Source organism: Haliotis rufescens, unplaced genomic scaffold (genome assembly GCF_023055435.1).
Source record: "Haliotis rufescens isolate VD_foot unplaced genomic scaffold, xgHalRufe1.0.p SCAF_37, whole genome shotgun sequence".
Taxonomy (NCBI): domain Eukaryota; kingdom Metazoa; phylum Mollusca; class Gastropoda; order Lepetellida; family Haliotidae; genus Haliotis; species Haliotis rufescens.
In genome coordinates, this window is record NW_025964079.1 from 139269 (window position 1) to 162721 (window position 23453).

Here is a 23453-nt window from a genome sequence, read left to right on the forward strand (position 1 = left end):
TACACACACAAACTTTTTGAAATTTTTGATGAATAAAACCAATATGTTACACTGTAATAACAGAACATATACAAAACTAGACAATGTAACCGAAACAAATACCATCACTGAAATACCCTTCTTCAGTTCTTTAATTTATGAAGAAAAATAGGCAAGGCAAAAAATATAAAAGAATTGGTTCTCAGGCATTGACTTTTGAAAATATAGCGCGGGCAGGCGGTGGTTTTGTTTGTTTGATTTTTTGTTTTTGGGGTTGTTGTTTTTTTTTGGGGGGGGGAGGGGGGGGGCAACCAAACAAACAGTTGTGTGCCATGAACCTGGGAAAGGGCCTCCTACATAAACAAGCATACAAACTCCTATTGCCGCCATGGCCATAATACATGATGTTCAGTAAAGCAGTGCACATATAAAGGGAAATAATTGCTATAATGGATCCCATTGTTTTTACGTATTAGGATTTTTATATTTTTTTAAAAATGGAAATAAAATTGAAACATGCAGCAGACTCTATGATGATGCGGGTGGTGCTTGAGAACCAAGACTTTTATTCTTTTAAGCCTAGTTTAAATAGGCTTAATTCATCCTTAACTGATCCAAGAAATCGGCCTTCTTCATACATATCTGTATCAAACTGTAACAAACCCCTTCCAAACCAGTGGCATGAAAGATGAAGGAGAAGATTGCACATCAATAAATAAGACAACGTCATGGTCAGCATTCCATTACTTCTGCAGGGTCTTTATTCGGCCTTCTAGACTTTCGCAGTTCTTCTTAATGGCGTCGGTGTTCTGCTTGAACGTTGTCTGGAGCTGTAAGATAACATGGTTGCTACAGACCCTCACATCACTATGAAGAGGAGAATGTCCGAGTCACTCCCCATTCCTCAAACATAAGGGAGCAGGGGACCCGCAGGGATGGAGGCCCATTATTTTTAAGGAATGGAGAGTTACGAGGATATTCCCCAACTTAAAACACATCTCTACTCCTACACTTTGAAAACACATTCGGAAGAGTCATACAACATGCACTGTGAAGATCAGCTCGCGACGGAGCAGGTGCAACAGCGGCAGAGAACACTATCATCTCTCCGTTCCCTAAAAATTTGTAGAATTTTCCTATTCGGAATATTCTATAAGTAATACGTTACCACTGTTATACCGAGGCTGTTGTCTCCCACAACTGCTGCTATAGCGAAATCTACCACAGAGATCTCAATTACCTCATGCAGCACGTGCGTAGCCACCTAGCTGCCATGTGACACCCTTCACTCTTGTCTCCTGCGAGAGCAAGTGCTCGGGGGACGGACGGGCGGGCAGCAGCCCAGTGGTAACGTATTACTTATAGAATATTCCGAATAGGAAAATTCTACAAATTACATTAAGTAATACGTTACCACTGTTATACCGAGGCTGACTACCACAGTAGGCGGTGGGGAGCACCTACAACCCGAATCCTGACTGCTAGCGTTCCTTCCGACCAGCGGAAGTAAACACCAAGGCGGAAGCACTCGATGCGCATGCACCTAGCTAGGCGTTACCCTATAGGAATACCAAAGCACTGTCAAGCGCATACCGTAAGGCTCAATCGTCATTGCCAAAACGATTGGTGACTCCAAACGGCCCCACTGGATAGGTATTTCATCGCCGCAGCGGATGAGAACACTGTATCCGCGTGAGCTTAATCTTAGATCAGGTTAAACAGTCGAAAAGAGGGAAATTAATTTCATTCAGACCGTATATCCCAGAGCAAGCCTACTTAAAGTATGCATTAGGCGCGTGACCTAATTCCAGTATTTGTAAGCATGCATCACAAGGTTGGGATACACGACAGACAATTAAAGACATAATTGTCAAAATACAAATAAGGACAAAGCACACAAAAAGCCGCCCTCACCTGTGGTGTGAGTGCGCTGGTTTGCGGGACCCCAACTCCTGTATCCACGGCAGTGGGAACATTGGAGTAGACCCAGATTGACCACCGTGCAAGGTCAGACGCCTGAGGAGTTCGGAATTGCGCTGGGCACACCCCTTAGGTGCCCGCTTGCGCCGCGATCCGCGGGCCAAGACGGTGCACACTCTCCACGACGGCATCAGCGACCTGTTTGAGGTAATGATTGGCAAAAACCGAGTCAGAACGCCAGTAACAACCTCGTAATATTCTGCGAACAGAGATATTCGAGTGTAGGGCAAATGTTGCCGCTAGCGCCCTGATCTCGTGCGGGTTTGACCCCGCTACCGGTAACCCCCGAGACCGGTACGCCAGATTGATGACAGAACGAAGCCACAACGCAATCGAGTTGCGAGGTATGTCAACCGTGCGATTAGGGTTACACGATATGAACAGACGGTCACGCCCTTGTCTACGTTCATTCGAAGCCTTAAGATAATACTTAAGGGCCCTAACCGGACACAGCGCTCTGTCCTCAGTATCAGCAGGATGTAAGATTTCTTTGAGTGATCTTACAGTGAATTCTCTCTCCGTTTGCCCGACTCTCTGATTCTTGGCGACGAAGCCCATGAGCAGGCCCAGGCGGACCGCTCCTTCGTCACCCCTATCGAATCGTACCTTGGCGACATCGAGTGCATGAATTTCGGATACACGTGCCGCCGTGGCAAAGGAGAGGAGAAATGCTGTTTTCCAAGTCACATGCCGGAACGAAGCACTATGCAAGGGTTCATACGGAGCTTCCGTAAGTGATTGCAACACTAGGGAAAGATCCCAGGCCGGTGCCCGAAGGCGGCCCTTCTTAAGATCGTGCTGTTTGAAACCCTCGATAATACCCCGTATCACCGGCTCTTTGGAGAGACTGGTACCCATAGCAACGTCCCGTACCGTAGCAACGGACGAGACATAGTTGGCAATGGAACCCCCGGAGAGTTTCCGGGTCTCTCGCAAGTGAGACATGAAACGAGCAATATCCTGCACAGATACCTTATCTGGCGAATGAATGTGATGTTTACAACACCACTTCGTGAAAATAACCCAACGTGCATTATACACCTTCTGGGTAGAATCACGATGCATACTAACGTATGCCCGAGACGCCCGGCGAGAAAAAACTTTACTCCTCAGACGCTCGGTGACAACATCCACGCGTGCAGATTGAACTGCCCTGCGTTTGGATGAAGCTGACGGGTGTGAGGGTGGATCAAGAGATCCGGTCTCACAGGCAGTGGAAGTGGCGACTGCGTGACCTGGGTCAGCAAGTCGGGGTACCACGATCTGTTCGGCCACATGGGCGCGATCAGTAACATTCGACAGCGAACTCCTCGGAGCCGGCTTAGAATGTGTGGTATCAACGCTGTCGGCGGGTAAGCATAAGCGACCAAGCCCGTCCAGTCTAACGCGAGAGCATCGTGATCGATGGCCCTCGGGACCGGGACTGGTGATACAAACAACGGGAGTTGATTGTTGAACCGCGTTGCGAACAGGTCGACCATCGGACGACCCAAACGTTCGCACAGCCACTGAAACACTACTGGGTTCAGCATCCACTCTGTGGGGCTCGGATCCTGAGGCCTCGATAGAGCATCGGCCAGTACGTTCCGCACACCTGGGATGTGACGGGCGCGTATCTGGCACGGGACACTGTCCACCAGAGCGTAAAACTCGAACGTGAGATCGAGTAGCGAGTGACTGTGGGTTCCCCCCAGTTTGTTCACATAGGACACTACCGTCGTGTTGTCGGTCGCCAGCATGAGCCGGGCGTCGACGAGACGATGCTTCCAGTGATTGACTGCGTTGATCACTGCCTTGAACTCGAGACAAGTGATGTGAAGACCTAGTTCGTCTAAGCACCACAGCCCCGAGCTCACCTCCCCCTTTAGATGGGCGCCCCAGCCCACTAGAGAGGCGTCTGTATACAGGGTCAACGTGGCCCGGTAGGGCCGCATAGAGACTCCTGATAAGACAATGTAAGGGACCGTCCACCACTCCAGATGCGGTCGGAGCCGATCCGGGAGGGCGACGGTCGCACTGTTCACCTCCGTTGCTAACAACTGGATTAAAAACCGTTGCAGCGGGCGGAGTTGGAGACGACCCCGTGCGGTGCAGTCCTGGGCTGATACAAGTAGCCCTAACAGCTGTTCCCAAAAGTGAACAGTCTGTTGCACCGCTAAGACTTTGGCAATCATCGCCTGAATTTTGTGCCACCGGTCTGGGGGGACAAAGAGGCGATGGGACACCGTGTTGAACCGACCTCCGATGAACAGCAAGTTCTGAGAAGGGGTTAACTCGCTCTTGGGGAGATTGATAATCCACCCAAATTGCTCCAAGAGCCGACGTGCGAAATCGAGATGGCGTGACAGGGTGTCCGTCATTCGATTTGCTACTAGCGAGTCGTCCAGGTACGCGAAGTACCGGACACCCCTCCTGTGGAGGAACCCCACTATGGGGGTGGTTAACCGGGTGAACAGCCAGGGAGCGGACGTGTGAATCATTCTGAGTTCGGCACTGTCCTACTTGGGAACGAGAAATATCCTGGAGTAAACCCCCGGTGTTATTTCTGGTAGAGCTAACTCCCGTACTGCCCCTTCTCCACCAACCTGCCGATGGCATCGGCGAGGATGGGAAGATCGGTTTCCGAATCGAAACCTGCCAACGGGGCAACGGTGAGCGGCGGATTCGCTTTGAGATCAAGCCGATAGCCGTACCGAATCGTGTTGACCACCCACGGGTCGTCGAACACTTGTTCCCAATTCTCCCACTAAGTCTGGAGTCTGGCTCCCACTGGGGAAGGAGAGGGGGCCCTGACAGGTTGCGACAGGCGCAACTGTCCAGGGCCAAGTGACTCGGGTTCGCCTAAGGGCCAACCGAAGTTGGCGCTGTCGGCATACGAACCCCTCCAATGAGAGTCACCTGGAGGGGCCCTTGCCGTCCGTCGACGACTTGGGCTTCCCCCAGTTCCCCGTCTTCCCGCGAAAGGGCAGCTGATTGCCCATACCGGAGCCCTCAGGGCGGGGCTACTTCCCAGAGGAAGAAGAACCCGACCCCTTAGACCTACCGGCCGCAGCAGCCTGGGGCGCGCTCCGGTTAGGAGCGGCACCCAGGCGCCTATGCAGGGACCCAACAAGAGCAAGTGTGAGCCGAGAGTCCTCGGCAACGTACTCCAGGGAAGCATTTAAACTGAGCAGGCAGTTGTAAATGCGCTGGACACGGTCCGTGGGAGAACCTTCGACCAGACGGGCCGCTGCAGCCAAGTAAGTGTCTCCGTGAGACATGGAGTGCCGAGCGAGGGCGTCCAGCTGGTGCAAGGTAGCTTGCGTTACCGTAGCAGCCGGTGGGGCACGGACACCCAACCGCTCAACATGGGCCTCCGCGGTAGGACCAGCCTCGGGAAAGGCAAGGTCATGTACCGGGAATAAACCCTTTCTCCACGACGTCGGAGGCAACGGGAGACCCCGACCGGAGGCCGCCGCGAAGGCGTTCTCCAAGGAAGGCTTGAAACCGCGCAGCAAGGTTGATGCGGGGAAAGCCGTGTCGGAAGACTCATCGTATACCTCGGAGGAACCCACAGTCGTGGATTCCCCGCGGTACCGGCCGGAGCATGTCCTCAAAGAGGTCATAAACCATGGCCACGCGGTCCTAAACCGATAGCGGGAGCAACGGTTCGGGGGAAGGACCGGTGACCACGGGAGCCGCCGCCGTACCGGTGGACCCCGCGTCCGACCCCGCGGCCCCCGAAGTGGCCGGGGACGGAACAGCCAGCGGCCTATCCTGAGATAAGGCCGCCAGCTTGGAGTCCACAAGTTATGCAAGTAATGCAGCGACGGAATCCCCGGACAGCACACGGGCCGCCAAGAGATCCGCCGCTTTACCGGTGGACCCCGCGTCCGACCCCGCGGCCACCGAAGAGGCCGGGGACGGAACAGCCAGCGGCCTATCTTGCGATAAGGCCGCCAGCTTGGAATCCACAAGTTTCGACAACAATGCGGCGACGGAATCCCCAGACAGCCCGAGGGCCGCAAGGGGATCCGCCGCAGCCGAGGAGGTGGTACCCGCACGGGGACCCCGACCGGACGAACCGGCCACCACAGGGGTGGAGACGGACTGTACGTACAGCCGGTACCGCTCAAAATCCGCAGGCCCCAGACCTTCGCACAGGATGCACCGGGTGTCCCCGCAAGGAACCCTGCACCGCGGGCAACGATCGTGGGGATCCCGGGACGACAAAAACTTTCTGCACACCCCATAACTCCGAGGAGCAGGGGTAGAGGGGGTGGATACTGGGGACATATCCATGTCAGACATTGATTGTTTGCTATAAACAAAGAACAAAACATGGTTACAACGCACGCACCACAATGATTCACAAACGAACATTTTCACAAGAAAATAAACGAGCAATGTGAACATATAACATACACATATAACTTTTATTAAAGAAATAAGTTATGTTAACCCCCAAAACATACAAGAACAGGGGAAACGTAAAACACAACGTGCATACGCGAACCCCGCAAGTATATAGAAAAAAGGGCGGGAAAAATTTTCCGTTTGGCGGGAAAATTATAACCAAGCGTAGCTACCGCAACGCCCCATAAAAGCACAGTTTATTAGAGAATAAACTATAATAAATATCACCAAATCTTCAAGGAACGCTTCAGCAGGAGAAAACACGTCTTGCTAAGCAGACGAAGGAGACAAGAGTGAAGGGTGTCACATGGCAGCTAGGTGGCTACGCACGTGCTGCATGAGGTAATTGAGATCTCTGTGGTAGATTTCGCTATAGCAGCAGTTGTGGGAGACAACAGCCTCGGTATAACAGTGGTAACGTATTACTTAATGTAATAATGGAGCGCTCAAACAATAGAATGACGTCACCGATGTGTTTTAAGCCAGACTTCTGTATTGTTTGGTTTGCACATTTATTTATGAATCATTCTGGCTGATAAGATTGAAAAAATAATGTATAATTTATTTAGAGATATTTTAGGTCATACAGACACTAACTCATCGTTTTGCCAGACTTGTGTATTTCTTTTGTTTACATGTTCACAGATTTATTAAAGAAGAAAATATTGATAGGTAGGAAAAAATCATGTAAATTTTGTTAGAGATATTTTTGACGTCAAGGCATACAAGGTGAAGTGAAATGTGGTTTAACGTCGCGTTATATAGCGACATGTTTGTTTGGGTGTTTTTGGTCTGTTTCTGCAGTTTAAAGCCACACTCAGCAATATCCCAGCTATATGACGATGGCCTGTAAATAACTGAATCTAGACCAGATAATCCAGTGATTGATACACCTGGGTGCCGTTCTTAGCGCTAAGGTGACTGTAACCATGCCTTAACATAGACTTACGACAGTCGTAGCGCTAAGGTTATCGTAACCCCCATACCTTAACATAGACTTACCACAGTCGTAGCGCTAAGGTTATCGTAACCCCCATACCTTAACATAGACTTACCACAGTCGTAGCGCTAAGGTTATCGTAACCCCCATACCTTAACATAGACTTACAACAGTCGTAGCGCTAAGGTTGTTTTGTACAATGGCACCCTGATCATTTAGTCGCTTCTTACCACCAGCATGGGTTTCTGGGGAGCAATGCTGAATCTGCACCTAGAGGTGAGGTGAAATGGGGTTTAACGTCGCGTCCAAGATTATTGCACTTATATAGCGACGTGCATGTACGTGTGTGTGTTTGTGTGGCTGCTTGTACTAGTCCGGACTGATGCCGATTTATAGTGCTAGCTCACTGAGATACCATGCCGCAGTTTAACATGAATACCCCACTCAGACACAGTATACTGACTCCGAGCCAACCAGTCCTTGTTTAAGCCCCTTAATGCCGAGCAACAGACAGGGTAACAACAAGTACCATCTTTTAACGTCTTTTGGTATGACGCGGCCGGGGATCAAACCCTGGACCTTCCGCTCTCCGGGCGGACGCTCTACCACAAGACCACGGAGGCGGTCTCTGCACCTAGACACGTACCTGTGCCAGCATGTCTGTATGGGCCTTGAGACTGCCATTGATCTCCTGCTGAGATGTGTCCAGGTGGGTTAAGGCCTGGCTGAACTGTAGAGCTGGGAAATAAATATGGCAGTGAATTTTATTGTTTAAAGGGGAAGTGTACAAGCAAAAATCACTTTCTTTCTTGTTTTAAACAAAACGCAATTTTAGAATTAGTTAGTATCAGTTTTTGAAAATATACACTCATTTTTCTCACAGTCAATGTAGCGAGCTCACAATAAGTGTGAAAATGTCATGCCGTTATGAGGCCTTCGTTTTCCGAGCTAAACAGGCCTGAGTTATCCCCCTTAGATTATGACGTAATTGGTGCCAATTCAACTTGGTCCCTGTCTATTCTCAACGCAAAAGATATCAAGTACCAGTTTGCGGTAAAACAACATGGCCTACGACACACTCCGGCGCAGTGGTGTCTCAGCATAACACTATGCTAGCTGGCATCTGAGACGCAAGAATCACACACCTGTACCTACACCACGTGAAGCGGCTCTAACAAAGCATGATGACGTCATAATGTTTATCAATTGGCACCAATGACGTCATATTGCAAGGGGCATAAGCCATGGTGTTTTTGTTATTGAAATAGAACACTTGGTAAATGTGAAAAATATAAATAGCTTTAATGCGAAAAATATGTTGATTAATTGTGATATTTTTATATTTTTGTCTATGACACTTCTATGTTAACACTTTTAATGTGGAAATAGTACAAGAAAAATAGGTTCATTTCCGTGTGAACTTGCCCTTTAACAATAAACGAAACTGTGTTACATCGGTTCTGTTGAGATTCTCCTCACAGCCATATCCTGTTCGCGGAGCTCTCTATACTATTTTGCCACCAGTCAAAGCTCCCCACTGTGATAGGTGGCCACAATCATGCTTGGCCTTGAACTCCCAACCGGCTGACCGTTAGGTTTACAAACAAGTGTTGACTACCCTGACCCCGAATACTCTTACCCCTGCCAAATTATTTTCTGTTTGTCAATCTGGCTATCGATAGAGATTATAGAGATCGATAATGGCTAACTAAATATCAATCAATTATTGATAAATATTGGAAAAGTAACTAGAAGCTAATACGCAAGAAAGTCCTGAGAGAAATCAACATATTTCATGACACTGGTGAATAGTGACCCAGTATACATAGATTATTTTGTGGACATTTGAGATATTACAAAAACAATTGGTTTCTATCTTCGACAATTGACATGACTGACAATAACATGTCTATTTCAGTAAATCCAATTTTATTTCATCCCAATGGTTTATGTTTGTGATTATCAATGACAACAATTCATATCGATAATCGTTAATAGTTCTTCCCATCTACGATAATTCCGATTATCGGTCTTTTTAGCCAGTCCTAATATAATCACATTTTTTGTTTGTTGTATAATGGCACACTCATTAACATTGAATCTACATGGCATCAAATGGTAAATCATAAAGTCTTGACTATTGATGTTTCATATCATACAACATATGTCAGCAATATTCCAGCTATATGACGGCGGTCTGTATATAATTGAGTCTGGACCAGACAATCCAGTGATTGACAGCATGAACATCGATCCATGCAAATGGGATCGATGACATGCATCAACCAAGTCAGCGAGCCTGACCACCCGATCCCGTTAGTCGCCTTTTACGACAAGCATACTTGCCTTTTACGGCAAGTATGGGTTGCTGAAGACCTATTCTGCCCCGGAATCTTCACGGGTCTCATGAAGAAATACTAATAGGTTTTCAGTCATGAGAAATATAACCCAAAGTTTTTAAGCAGAGTGTTCCACTCCTCAGAATAGTACCTTGTTCATGGAGATCTTTGAGAGCCACCATCCTGTCAACTACTTGGGGAAGAGAATCAGCAACACTCTCCCACTTCGTGACTAGCTCGTATAACTCGGACACCTTAAAACATGAAAGCATTAATAAGTGAGTGAGTGAGTCTGATTTTACGCCGCTTTTAGCAATATTCCAGCAATGTGCTTCACACATTGTACCCATGTTGGGAATCGAACCCGGATCTTTGGCTTGACGAGCGAACGCTTACACCACTAGGCTACCTGACTAGTTTCGATGATAGATTGTATTGTGCAATTGGATGCACTCATAATGAACAAACAGTACTTCATGCTTAGTATAAAGACACTTAAGAATTTCCAAATTGGGGTGTAGGGGCTGGGGTGTTGGTGGACATAAACAGTGGATCCTTATATTCCTGCTAATAAGAGTGAAATGAGTGAGTGAGTTGGGTTTAACGCTGCCTTGAACAGTATTCCAGTTATATCATGGCATGTCAGATTAATAGGAAAGCTTGAAGTGATGAAGGTCTTAGATTTTACCACTTTGGTGAAACCCATGAGCACAGGTATGGTGCTGACCCACCTAGAAACATAATCGTGGCGAACTGTGATCGGAACCCACAATCATAGGCTATTGTTTAACACCACACTCAGCAATATTCCAGCTATATGACGGCGGTTTGTAAATAATCAAGTCTGGACCAGACAATCCAGTGTATTGATATCATGAGCATGGATCCCATGCAATTTTGGATCGATGACATGCATCAACTAATTCAGGGAGCCTGATCACCCAATCCTGTAAGTCGCCTCTTACGACAAGCATAATCACGTTTTACAGCAAGCATGGGTTGCTGAAGACCTATTCTTCACAGGTCGAACCAACATCGGATCTAGAGGGATGCAAGTATGCACAGTAAACTGCAGTGCAAAAGACCACTGTGACACCTGACCCCTATGATCAGCAAACAATGCTACCTTTTTCTGTTTTTCCACGTCTTCCTGTGAGGCCTTCTTCTCTGCTATCTGTGTGAGTTTCTGCAGCACGCTCTGTAAGCGGATGTCCACCTGTTCCAGGTTACTCTGCTCCAGCAGCGACAGTTTGGAGTTGAGGACACTCACGGCTCCCTGCACAAGGAACAACAGGCTACAACAGGCTACAACATGGCTGCTCGTAGCAACAAACAATGCAAGTATGGTGTTTGTTTGTTTGTTTGTTGTTCAACGCCACACTCAGCAATATTCAAGCTATATGACAGCGGTCTGTAAATATTCAAGTCTGGACCAGACAATCCAGTGATTGACATCATGAGCATCGATCCACGAAATTGGGATAGGATGACATGCATCAACCAAGTCAGCGGGCCTGACCACCCAATCCCGTTAGCCACATCTTGCATCAAGCATAGTTGCTTGGATGTTCTTCTTGTGACTTACTTAATGTTCCGATATCGAACATATTCAGTTCTGATGGTTTATCAGCAGCCATTTTTTATGGCTCAACATGCAGGCTATCGACATGTTCAAGTAAAAGGCCTAATTTAGAGGTATCAATCAGAAAAGTGATACCTCATTTTAATCAGAATCACACATTCTTCAAAGTCATCATGATAATGGTAGACTAAATAAACACTACCGATCTACAGAACAGGGCCCACTTGCACAAAGCGATCTTAGCGCTAAGATGATCGTAACTCCCATACTTTAACATAGGCTTACAATAGTCTTAGCGCTAAGATCGCTTTGTGCAAGTGGGCCCAGGAGATGAAGATTACAATGTGTGACCATTGTCAGCGATGTGACGACTGAATGGAAGATTTGAGATCATATTATTAAGATGGTAGCTGATAACATCAAATCATCTGTGTTCATAGTTCAACATCAAGTTTTAGCTCCGAGGACATGCCTGAGAATGTAAGCGAATGAGCGAGTGAGGTTTTCTGTCATTTTCAGCAATATTCCAGGCATATCATGGCAGAGGATTCAAAATGGGCCACACTGTACCCATCTCGGGAAACAAACCAAAGTGTTGGTGTGATGACTCAACACTTCATCCACATGGCTACCCCACTGTCTCCAACACACCCCATGACTCTCCTGGATGGAGATAAGATATACGAATATATACTGTAAATCTTAAAATTAACGCGAGCGTCAATTAAATGCGAAAAATGCGATAGGTCTTGGCTCGCATTATTAAACATCGCATTTATATCAACAATAACTGAATAAGATATTTTGTTTAGCAGAAATACCAACTTAGACATACGCTGAAAACAAACAACTATGTTTTCCACATCACTGTTTATTGAGCAGCACTTGTAACAAGTATATAAAGAATGTCATTCAAACACTAATTACATCCTGTGAATTGTCACTGCTGGGGTCATGACAAGAGTTCTACTTACTTATGTCATCACTGATCACACCTGCAAGTCCAGACAGACGCCATCAACGCAACACAGTGCCTTTTTTCTTTACGACTGCATCAAAGGCTGACACGAGCCAGCGCGCATGCATTGTTTTAGCGGAAGTACACTACTCAGCGCTAATAAGCAGTTCTATTTGGTGAGTGATTGGATTAATGTAAGGTTGGATTCATGCGAGGATTCTCCGGTAAACCTGACAGAGGACATTTTCTTTAGATAACATATCCACTGATGCTTGAGAGGAGGGGGTGTCGCATTCATATTGAGTCGCATTTTTGGCAAGGGGCCAGCGTTCGCATTCTTTTGGAGACGCATTAATTTCATGATTTAAAGTATACGATTAGAGACTGAACTCTGAGTGCCTACACTTCTCCCAATCCCACTACCTTCTGATTAAGTGCTCGAACATATACTGGTAAACAGTGTCCAATACATATGACATCATACAATAACTTACCACAACGCTCTTGTTGTCAGTGTCATTTGTCAGCAGTGTCTGAAACATTACAATGTTGAGTGATTATGTTTTGTTTGTGGCTGCTTTGAACAGTATTGCAGTTAAATCATGGCGTGTCAGATTAATGTGGAATGAAAGCCCAGAGTGATGCAGGTATAGATGTTTTACAACTTCAGTGAAACCCACGAGCACAGGTATGGTGCTGACAAACCCAGAAACATAATCGTGGTGAACCGAGATTGGAACCCACGATAATAGAATTCTGGCGCACCCAAGGGACGCAACTCTGAACAGTGAATTGCGGAGCCTTGTCATCTTTGATGAAACCCACAAGCAATCTCATGATGCTGACAAACTTAGAAACCTTACGCCGGCATACAAGGATCGAACCCATCCTAAGGGATGTAACTCTGCACAGCGAACTTCGGCATCATAGACAACTGGGCCAGCCATGTTCTCCAGTGTTGAATGAATGACCTGGGAGATCTCAGGCCCATGGTTACACATTGTGAACATTCAAAACAATACACTATAGCTACATCAATACAATATTGGTTTTGGTTGTTTGTTGTTTAACCCCACACTCAGCAATATTCCAGCTACATGCGGAGGTCTGTAAGTAAGCCAGGACCAGACAAATCAGTGATTGGTACTACAAGCAAGTCCCATGTCATCTGGTTATGAGTTAGAGTGTGAGTATTGTTTTATACTGCTTTTAGCAATATTCCAGCAATATCACGGCGGGGGACACAGGAAAATGGGCTTCACAAATTGTACCCATGTGGGGAATCGAACCCGGGTCTTCAGCTTTACGAGCAAATGCTTTAACCACTAGACTACCCCACCGCCCCCATCAAGTTATGAAGAAACGCAATCAACCAAGTCGTCTGACAATGCTGACTATTTGATCCAAGGTGCCGCATTGTATGACAATAATGGACAAAAAGGACATATTCTTCCAATCTGGTTCTTCTGAGAGAAGCTACCTGTCTTCGCCCTTATCTCACTCCTGTATGATGAAAAGATTTGACAATATACTCCAGAATCTGAGAGCCATCGTATCCTTACCATCTTATCTCCATTTTGTCCTAGGACAGCTTCCAGACGTTCCAGCCTCTCTTCTAGACTTGCCATCTGTAACCGATACAGACCACTTACTGATCGATAATCAGAATTATAGTCAATGGGGAGAAATATTTACGATTATCGATATGAAAATTGTATTATCGACAATATCATACATAAATATACGAATAAGGACTTGTTTTTGTCAATCATGTCAATTGCCGAAGACGGAAAGCAAACTGTTTTTGTAATGTCTAAAATGTCCACAAAGTAATCCATGCATAAATGTGTCACCACTCACCATTGATGTGAAATGTGTTGATTTCTTTCGGACTTTTTCGCATATTTTCTCAAAGTTACTTCTCTGATGTTTATCGATAATTGCTCGATATTCTGATAACAGTTATTGATCTCTGTGATCTTTATCGATAGCCAGCCCTACTTTTGCACCACTCGGATTCGTGGTGTCATAAAAACATGACAGCGAAAAAAAAGGGGTCGCCAAATTTTATAACAACTTTATGTGGATAGCCATGAAAATATTACACATTTCTATTTTTTATAATTATTTACTAGGGACGGGTATTTGAGATTTAAAGTGTATCACAATATTTTGAAATGCACAAGGTCGTGTTGTGATACGTATCACGCTACTCATTCAATAAATATGCAGCCATCTGGGGGCCCCGGATCCTCTCTCTTGGGCACTGAAGGCATTTGGCAAGTATATAACATTAAATACATGACAAAGATCCCAAATTGAAATCATCCGAAATATCAAGCATGAAAAAAATCGTGGAAAGACGACCTCAATTTACTGATATACCGGTAACCTCACACACTTATTTTTTACGCAAACAAGCATCAACCCTTATGTACCGATGATTACAATTACCTACCCGAGCATTTTTACTGAACTGAGCTTGCTCAGGTCTGTAGTACAGCTCATAAGTCACATGATCTGGTCCTCCTTGCTGATTGGCTGGCACATTCTTGGCTGCCTGAACAGGCTTGTATGCATCAATCTGACTCATTAAACGCCTACACAGGGGAATATGATATTGTAAACATAATATTACACAACAACCTGTCTGGACTGATTTACAGACTAGTTAAACTTACTATTCAGTGTCAACTTCTAATCATGCTAACTATTATCCACAAATTCCAAATTATTTTACAAATTATGATTAATTGTGAAAAAATATTGGACAAATTTGCATGTCTAGCATGCAGAGTTACCATGGTTACAGATAGCTAAATTCAAGATATAGACATGCTCAGCAGGACATTTCTGCATTTTCAAAGGTTAATGTTCATACATGTCTTTTTTTGTGACCTATTAAAAAAATGGGCTATTTCAGGTCTGAGTGCATATTGCCGTTGTTAAACTGTGAGTGATGTCGACCTACTTTCTGAGCGCTCCCTGAGGGTCGGAGAGATCCACGGACGCCTCAGGTCCCAGGAGCTTCTCCAGGTGGAGGTCCACAAGCTGGTGTTGCAGGTACTCCAGCTGCTTCCCCATCTGCACTGGCGACAGCTTCTCCGTGGACTTCTCATCCTTCACAGTGTCCTGGAGAATACACGCAGGTGCTTGCTTCAGCACTAGAGCAATGTAACACCACCACATCAAACCTACTTCACATAGTCCTGGAAAATACATGCAGGTGCTTGCTTCAACACTAGAGCAATGTAACACCACCACATCAAACCTACTTCATAGTCCTGGAGAATACATGACAGGTGCTTGCTTCAACACTAGAGCACCACCACATCAAACCTACTTCACATAGTCCTGGAGAATACACGCAGGTGCTTGCTTCAACACTAGAGCACCACCACATCAAACCTACTTCACATAGTCCTGGAGAATACACGCAGGTGCTTGCTTCAGCACTAGAGCAAGGTAACACCACCACATCAAACCTACTTCACATAGTCCTGGAGAATACACGCAGGTGCTTGCTTCAGCACTAGAGCAAGGTAACACCACCACATCAAACCTACTTCATAGTCCTGGAGAATACACGCAGGTGCTTGCTTCAACACTTGCACCACCACATCAAACCTACTTCACATAGTCCTGGAGAATACATGACAGGTGCTTGCTTCAACACTAGAACACCACCACATCAAACCTACTTCACATAGTCCTGGAGAATACATGACAGGTGCTTGCTTCAACACTAGAGCACCACCACATTAAACCTACTTCACATATTCCTGGAGAATACATGCAGGTGCTTGCTTCAACACTAGAGCAATGTAACACCACCACATCAAACCTACTTCACATAGTCCTGGAGAATACATGACAGGTGCTTGCTTCAACACTAGAGCACCACCACATCAAACCTACTTCACATATTCCTGGAGAATACATGCAGGTGCTTGCTTCAACACTAGAGCAATGTAACACCACCACATCAAACCTACTTCACATATTCCAAACATGAATTTGCTAATAGAGTCATCATGACCCAATGGTATGCTCTTGCATTGGCTTACCTGGGCCCACTTGCACAAAGCGATCTTAGCGCTAAGACTATTGTAAGCCTATGTAAAAGCATGAGAGTTACGATCATTCTTAGTGCTAAGATCGCTTGTGCAAGTGGGCCCAGGTAAGCCAATGCAAGAGCACACCATTGGGTCATGATGACTATCAGCAAATTCATGTTTGATGAATCTTACAAGCACTGTTCACCAGAAGCCTCTCCTGTCTCAGATTCCCCAAAGGAGTCATTACAAGTTGCTGTTTTATGATGCCTCCGCACACTAGGTTGCTGGGGGCTACGTCTAACCTGGAATCACCACAATGATGTGGACAAGGACCTACACATAAAAATGACTACAAATGTTGTACAAGCGATGATCGTGATCTTGTATCACGGAGAACTACTTGAACAAGTGACTGTGTCTGTTGAACAACTTTAAACAATGACCCACAACTGACCTTGATCTTGTTCACCTCCTCTGCAAGCTCACGGATCTCATGTTGTAGGCGTTGGTACTTCTGCTGAGGAGTTTCCCTGGCCGTTGACCCCTGTTCCAGCTGGAAAAGGGAGATAACTCTTGGGGCATTTCAAATGCAATGTCAAGGCTTCCTCCCTAAAATTGAATATTAAAATGTCGTATGCCCTGGGACCGTCAGCTACATTTGTTCCAGATGCTGACAATTCCCTTTGGTTTCTGGTGCAACTTTACAAGGCAGCATCCTCAGTCAGTCGGGTAGCACAGGCGTCTAAGGCACTGCGATTCACTGTGCAGAGTTGCATCCCTTGGGCTCGCCAGAAACCTATGATTGTGGGTTTTAATCCTGGTTCACCCCGATTATGTTTCTAGGTTTGTCAGCACCATACCCGTGCTCGTGGGTTTCACCGAAGTGGTAAACGTCTGAGACCTGCATCACTTCGGGCTTTCCTCCCACATTAAGCTGACACCCCGCGATATAACTGGAATACTGTTAAAAGGGGCGTTAAACCCAACTCACTCACTCACGCATTAGAAACATGAGTGAGTGAGTTTAATACCGTTTGAGACCAGTGAAGATCCAGGGTAGAATAGGTCTTCAGCAACCCATGCTTGCCATGAAAGGCGACTATACTTGTCGTAAAAGGCTACTTATGGGATCGGGTGGTCAGGCTCACGGACTTGGTTGATGCATGTCATCGTATCCTAATTGTGTGGATTGATGCTCATGATGTTAATCACTGGATTGTCTAGTCCAGACACAATTATCAACAGACCGGCACCATATAGCTGGAATATGGCGTGTGGCGTTAAACAACAAACAAACACACAAAATAATGCTGTGTGATCAGTATTTCAGTAACACAGCATGTCAGCTGGATGTGGGAGGAAAGCCTGAAGGAATGCAGGTGTTAAAGATTTACCACTTTGGTGAAACACAGGAGCATGCTCTGATGCACGATCATAGATCTCAGGCACATCCAAGGGAAACTACTCTGCACCCCGAATAGAGACAAGAAAAGCCTTCGTCAAGAGTGGAAACAAAATCGAATTTGCTCACGTTTTTCCCACTTGATAAATCTTCAGATCAAGTAAACACATTTCAATCATCGCGTCCAAGCAATAAACCTATTGACCTCATACCAATTAATAATGATTATATAAAAGTAGTGCAGGGTGCCATTGTACAAAGCGATCTTAGCGCTAAGGTGATCTTAACTCCCATACCTTAACATAGGCTTACGATAGTCGTAGCGCTAAGGTTGTTTTGTACAACGACACCGAGGGCGGTATTAATCAGTCAACTTACTATTTCATATTCAGCCTGATGAACGTCGTAGCCAGTGCGCCGTGACTTACTGATCCTGTCCGAGAAGTCTGAAACAGATAGGCCACACATACGCTCAGACGATGGACCAGTGAAGATTCCCGGGTAGAATAGGTCTTCAGCAACCCATGCTTGCCGTAAAAGGTGACTATGCTTGTCGTAAAAGGCGACTAACGGGATCAGGTGGTCAGACTTGCTGACTTGGTTGATGCATGTCATCAATCCCAATTGCGTGGATCGATGCTCATGATATCAATCACTGGATTGTCTGGTCCAGATTCGATTATTTACAGACCGCTGTCATATAGCTGGAATATTGCTGAGTGCGGCGTTAAACAACCAACCAACCAACCAACCAACGTTCAGACGATGACTTTATCCGTGGAGCCCTGAATCACTGCTTGCAGATACATTCAGGATTCTTACTTTCACAGAAATGTAATGGCGGCAGCAATATGCATAAAGGAGTAATGCGGAATAAGCAAACAATTTACACAATGGCTGAAAATATTATCTGGAGTCCATCTTTCAAATTTTTATCTTCTTTAATCGGTGACTTGTGACCGACAAAGAAGATGGCGAATTTCACAGTCTGTACAAAGACCCCTCCCCTTGTTTCATTGAATCAAGTCAACATATGAGTGGATTCAATTGCTAAAGTGAGTGAGTGAGTATGGTTTAACGCCGCTTTTAGCAATATTCAAGCAATATCACGGCGGGGGACACCAGAAATGGGCTTCACATATTGTACCCATGTCGGGAATCGAACCTGGGTCTTCGGCGTGACGAGCGAACGCTTTAACCACTAGGCTACCCGACCGCCCCCAATTGCTAAAGAGTCCACAAGGAGAAGCATTAACAGACTTTATGGTAGGGCTGGCTAAAATGATTGTTAATCAGAATTATCATCGATGGGAAGAAATATTAACGATTATCGATTTGAAAATTGTGTCATCGATAATATCTTACATAAAAAATTGTGATGAAATAAAATTTAAATTTACCAAAAAGATTTGTTATTGTCAAAGAAAGCAACTGTTTTTGTCACACGAAATTGTCCACAGAGTAATGCATGCATAAATGTGTTACCACTCACCAGTGGCATGAAGTGTGGTGATTTCTTTTGGACTTTTTTGCATATTTGCTCAAAGTTACTTTTTATCGATAATTGATAGATATTTATTCAACAATTATCGATATCTATGATCTATATCGATAGCCAGCCTACTTCAAGGACTACATGACGACAACAGGGTGAAGGATGAAGGATGAAGCGAGGAACAAACAACCATCTTAAAGGTGGACACAATGAACTCCACTCTGTGTCGTTATGCCGTCCAAACATATTTGTCTCTGAAACATGTTACATCTGGGCTGATTACCTATGCCAGAAGAGCTGGCCTCTTTCCCCTTGAAAACACCGTGGGCAGCCTTGGTGTCTATAGGCAACTTCTCTACACAGTCAGGACTTAAATCTGTCTGCAAAAGGAAAGGGTGAAAGTGCATTATCAGTGGCTCATATTGGGAAGGGGAGATCACTCTATTTTTTACAAAGCAGACTAGAGTTATCCCCCTTGTTTTCAATATTTGTGCAAAATGGTGTATCCTTTAACATATATTTGAACGATTTAGTTTCATCTTTCTATCAGTACTTTGTGGAATAATGAAACTAACAGATAGCAATTGATCTGTTTTCTCATCCTCTCATCTCATCTGGTACTGGGAACTTGTGTCCGCTTACACAAAAAACATTTAACTTCCATACCTAAACACAGACTTACAACAGTCTTTGCACTAAGATTGCTTTGTGGAATAGGACCTTGTTCTGCCTTTGACATAAGCGCAGTCTTCAAAAAGAGTGAGTGAGTGAGTATGGTTTAACGCTGCTTTTAGCAATATTCCAGCAATATCACGGCGGGGGACACCAGAAATAGGCTACACACATTGTACCCATGTCGGGAATCGAACCTGTGTCTTCGGCGAACGCTTTAACCACTAGGCTAACCAACCGCCCCCACCTCCGTCTAGTGAGTGAGTGAGTGAGTTGGGTTTAACGCCACTTTTAACAGTATTCCAGTTATATCGCGGCGTGTCAGCTTAATGTGGAAGGAAAGCCCCGAGTGATGCAGGTCTCAGATGTTTACCACTTCGGTGAAACCCACGAGCACGGGTATGGTGCTGACAAACCTAGAAACATAATCGGGGCGAACCGGTATTCGAACCCACAATCATAAGTTTCTGGCGAGCCCAAGGGACGCAACTCTGCACAGCGAATCGCGGCGCCTTATACGACTGGGCCACCTGTGCCCCCCACCTCCGTCTAGAGATCAACTTACGGCATCTTTATGAATAGCCTGGTCATCTTCAGGCAGCTCATTCGTCTCAAAGACATCTGGAGAGTTGAGGTCCTGCAACATGAGACCAGGACATACATTTCATGTCAAGATTACCAACTTTAGAGCAACTTCTATAACAATCATATTTTGAAAGGGTGCTTGATCTGAAAAAAGGATATGAGGGCTGAGAGTAAAATTTAGGGTATTCTACTCTAACTCTAACACAACTAATCCAAAGAGGATCAAACTCACATTGCCAGCTTGAACTAGTGAGTGAGTGAGTGAGTATGGTTTTACGCCGCTTTTAGCAATTTTCCAGCAATATCACGGCGGGGGACACCAGAAATGGGCTTCACACATTGTACCCAGCCAGCTTGAACTAGTGAGTGAGTGAGTGAGTGAGTATGGTTTTACGCTGCTTTTAGCAATTTTCCAGCAATATCACGGCGGGGGACACCAGAAACGGGCTTCACACATTGTACCCAGCCAGCTTGAACTAAGATAAGTTAATGGTATAATCTAATTTGCCAACACTTCACCTTAGATTGTGACATGACCACAAGTGCCATCACAGAAAATAAGTGCTTGTTTACCAAGTGATCAGCACTTGATTGTATTCCTTCACAGTCTGAAAAGCCTCAGTCTAGTAAAATTCTAGTAAGCTCAGCTAGCAATAGTCCAATAACAACATCACAATCTACAGAAAAGTCATCCTTATACTAAGTTGTAGTCAAGTTCCAGCTAGTAGGTTTTATCATTTTGGGCACAGGCTGCCTCGTCCACTCCCACAGTAGCCATTTTCCCCGATGAAAATCAAAACTTGATTACATTGATTTAATTTGTTAAAAGGGTGATAAAGGTAACCCATTCCCTTGGGCTGGGATGAGTCCAAATTTAATCCCCGGGTACCCGATGTAGGTCTCAAGTTGGGTACAAAATGTCCACTTTGGAATTGTGTTACTGGAGCCTTGGCAAAAACTAATCAGATACCAATATAAAATTATCTCATAATACCCACAATGAAGTTGACAGAAGCTTCATTGTTATTCAAAGATCTAGGCCTAAAAGTCAGTAGGAATGAGTGCATAGTCATATAGAAATGTGAACATTAGTGGCTTGTAGGTAACCAGTAGTTATAGTAGTGATTTTTTTGTCATTAAACAATGCATCATGTGACTAAACGCTGATCATGTAGCCAGCAACCTCGGTGTATCTGGTGTATCACCTTACTTGTTATGTACGCTAAACGGAACAAAACGGAACAAAATACACTTGGTAAGCTTTATGATTATTCCTGTTCTCTATGTCAGATGTCATTTATTTTATCTAACTATGCCTATATCATGTATCTTACCGATAAAAGTTAATTATTTACATGAGTCGTGCAGATAGAGAGGTTGGCCTCGTGCTCGGTGTGACAAGGGAGAGTACTCCAGCATATCGTGGTACAGGGACAAGTTGTGTTTGGAGGTCCGAATTGGACAAAAACAGGACATGATTCTATCGACCACTAAGTATGATGATGCCTGACTTCAGTGATTTTATCCAGACAAATGCAAACACAGCACTAGTAAAATTTAGTATGTGTAATAATTAATAGGTATTCAATGCATATTTAACAAAAATTAAGAAAAGAAATATCAAAACAAAAACAAAATATCAGAAATGATATTTCAAGATTTTTATTTTAAAAAATGGAAGAAAATAATTTGTCCATAATACATGGAAAAAAATGATAAAAGTTAACAATTCATACATAATAGCACTCCTTAAATGACAACAGTATGAATTTATCATTTGGCTACTGGTGAAGAACTTATTGCTAAGTAGGGCATTAAGGCCCTTATTATCTCCAAACAAATTGTGGCCACATAGTGGGAAAAATGTGCGGACTACATCACTTCCGTTACCTTATTTATCACCAGGAATATGTAGATGATCAAGTTCAGGTCGATAGAGAAATTTCACTTGGGAAACAGTGGGTTATATCGTAGTCCATAGATAGATGGGTGTAAGGCAATATTAAAAAGATACTAGAAGTAAGTATCAACATGTTTATAAATCCTTACTCACAGAAGACGTAACATTCCACAGAAATTGAAACTGTTACGAAGCGAGCACTTCCTGGTTACTGATTTGCATTAGTAAATGGCAGCTAAGACGTTTTTCTCGTGTGCACTACCAGAAATCACAAATGCCACAATACGATGAATGCCGTGGTACCACAGGGTCCGAGTATAATCCTGTGGGTTCCTGGGTTCTGGACGCCCCCCCCCCCCCCCCCCCCCCCCCCCCCCCCCATCCCTGTTGAGCCGGATACTCGAGCTACCTGGCCTGTCCCTACCATACCCCAACTCAAAACTAACCCTAAGGATAGTAAAGTGCTGCCTAAACTGAAGGACATGAAGTGGGGTTTTATCGGAAGAGGGTATCGGGTGCCCCTAATCCTAATGATTGCAAAAGTATGTTTGTTAGGAAATGGGGATCCAGGGATAAGGATAGATTTGGGGGGCAATCTACAGAACTGATCCTTGGGCTACGGGTCGAAAACGAAGAGGCATGTAAGATCAGTGGAGCGGGAACAACAGCCAATTAGCGCCCGGTAACTGTCGGAAACAAGGAAATATGAGTAATCTGCTAAATAACTACCACTAAATGTGTATATGTCAGGTGAGTCACTTGACTAAAGTGTTGTCTGTTGAAATGACAATTGACATAGCGAGAAACTTGAAATCGGCTGGGTTGTACCGTGATAACTGGTGATGCACAGCACTAATTGTTTCACCATCCTTAAAACAACGCCACTACATTTGAAACTGTAAGTTCAGTACATAATTCTTGAACATCATTTTGAAAATTATGACTTACAATCCCAGGAAGATTAGCATATTTTGGGTCAGCCATCTTTATCGTCCAAGATGAACTCTCGCGAGACCGATAATATAAGGTGTACCACTTGTTACAACTCCTTCAATCATGTTGTAATTCTTGTCATTTATTCAATACTTGTGGGTGTTACAATTAGCATAATGTATAAAGTTATTGTCACATATATTAATCTAAAAGAAAATATCATTTAAATGACTTT

The 23453-nt window shown here is 44.8% G+C and overlaps 1 protein-coding gene across 1 annotated transcript; it reads right to left on the reverse strand.

Annotated features, from left to right (window-relative positions):
* Positions 1–477: 477 nt before the first annotated feature.
* Positions 478–23290, reverse strand: LOC124140451 (dynactin subunit 2-B-like). The gene is made up of 13 exons (XM_046508010.2): positions 23234–23290; positions 20366–20437; positions 19412–19508; positions 18012–18079; positions 16686–16784; positions 15145–15305; positions 14632–14773; positions 13736–13801; positions 12668–12706; positions 10760–10909; positions 9785–9887; positions 7941–8032; positions 478–809 (listed from the first exon to the last, which is right to left on the reverse strand). The coding sequence occupies exons 1-13, from the start codon at positions 23267–23269 to the stop codon at positions 723–725; spliced, it is 1212 nt and encodes a 403-aa protein (XP_046363966.1). The 5' UTR covers positions 23270–23290; the 3' UTR covers positions 478–722.
* Between the last annotated feature and the right edge of the window lie 163 nt (positions 23291–23453).

Coding starts and splice junctions, on each gene's coding strand:
- LOC124140451 (XM_046508010.2), bottom strand. CDS start 23,269: ATGGCTGACCCAAAATATGCTAATCTTCCTGGGATT. Junction 20,438..23,233: donor ATGCTAATCTTCCTGGGATT/GTAAGTCATAAT, acceptor CTCATGTTGCAG/GACCTCAACTCTCCAGATGT. Junction 9,888..10,759: donor ACGTGGAAAAACAGAAAAAG/GTAGCATTGTTT, acceptor TCATGTTTTAAG/GTGTCCGAGTTATACGAGCT.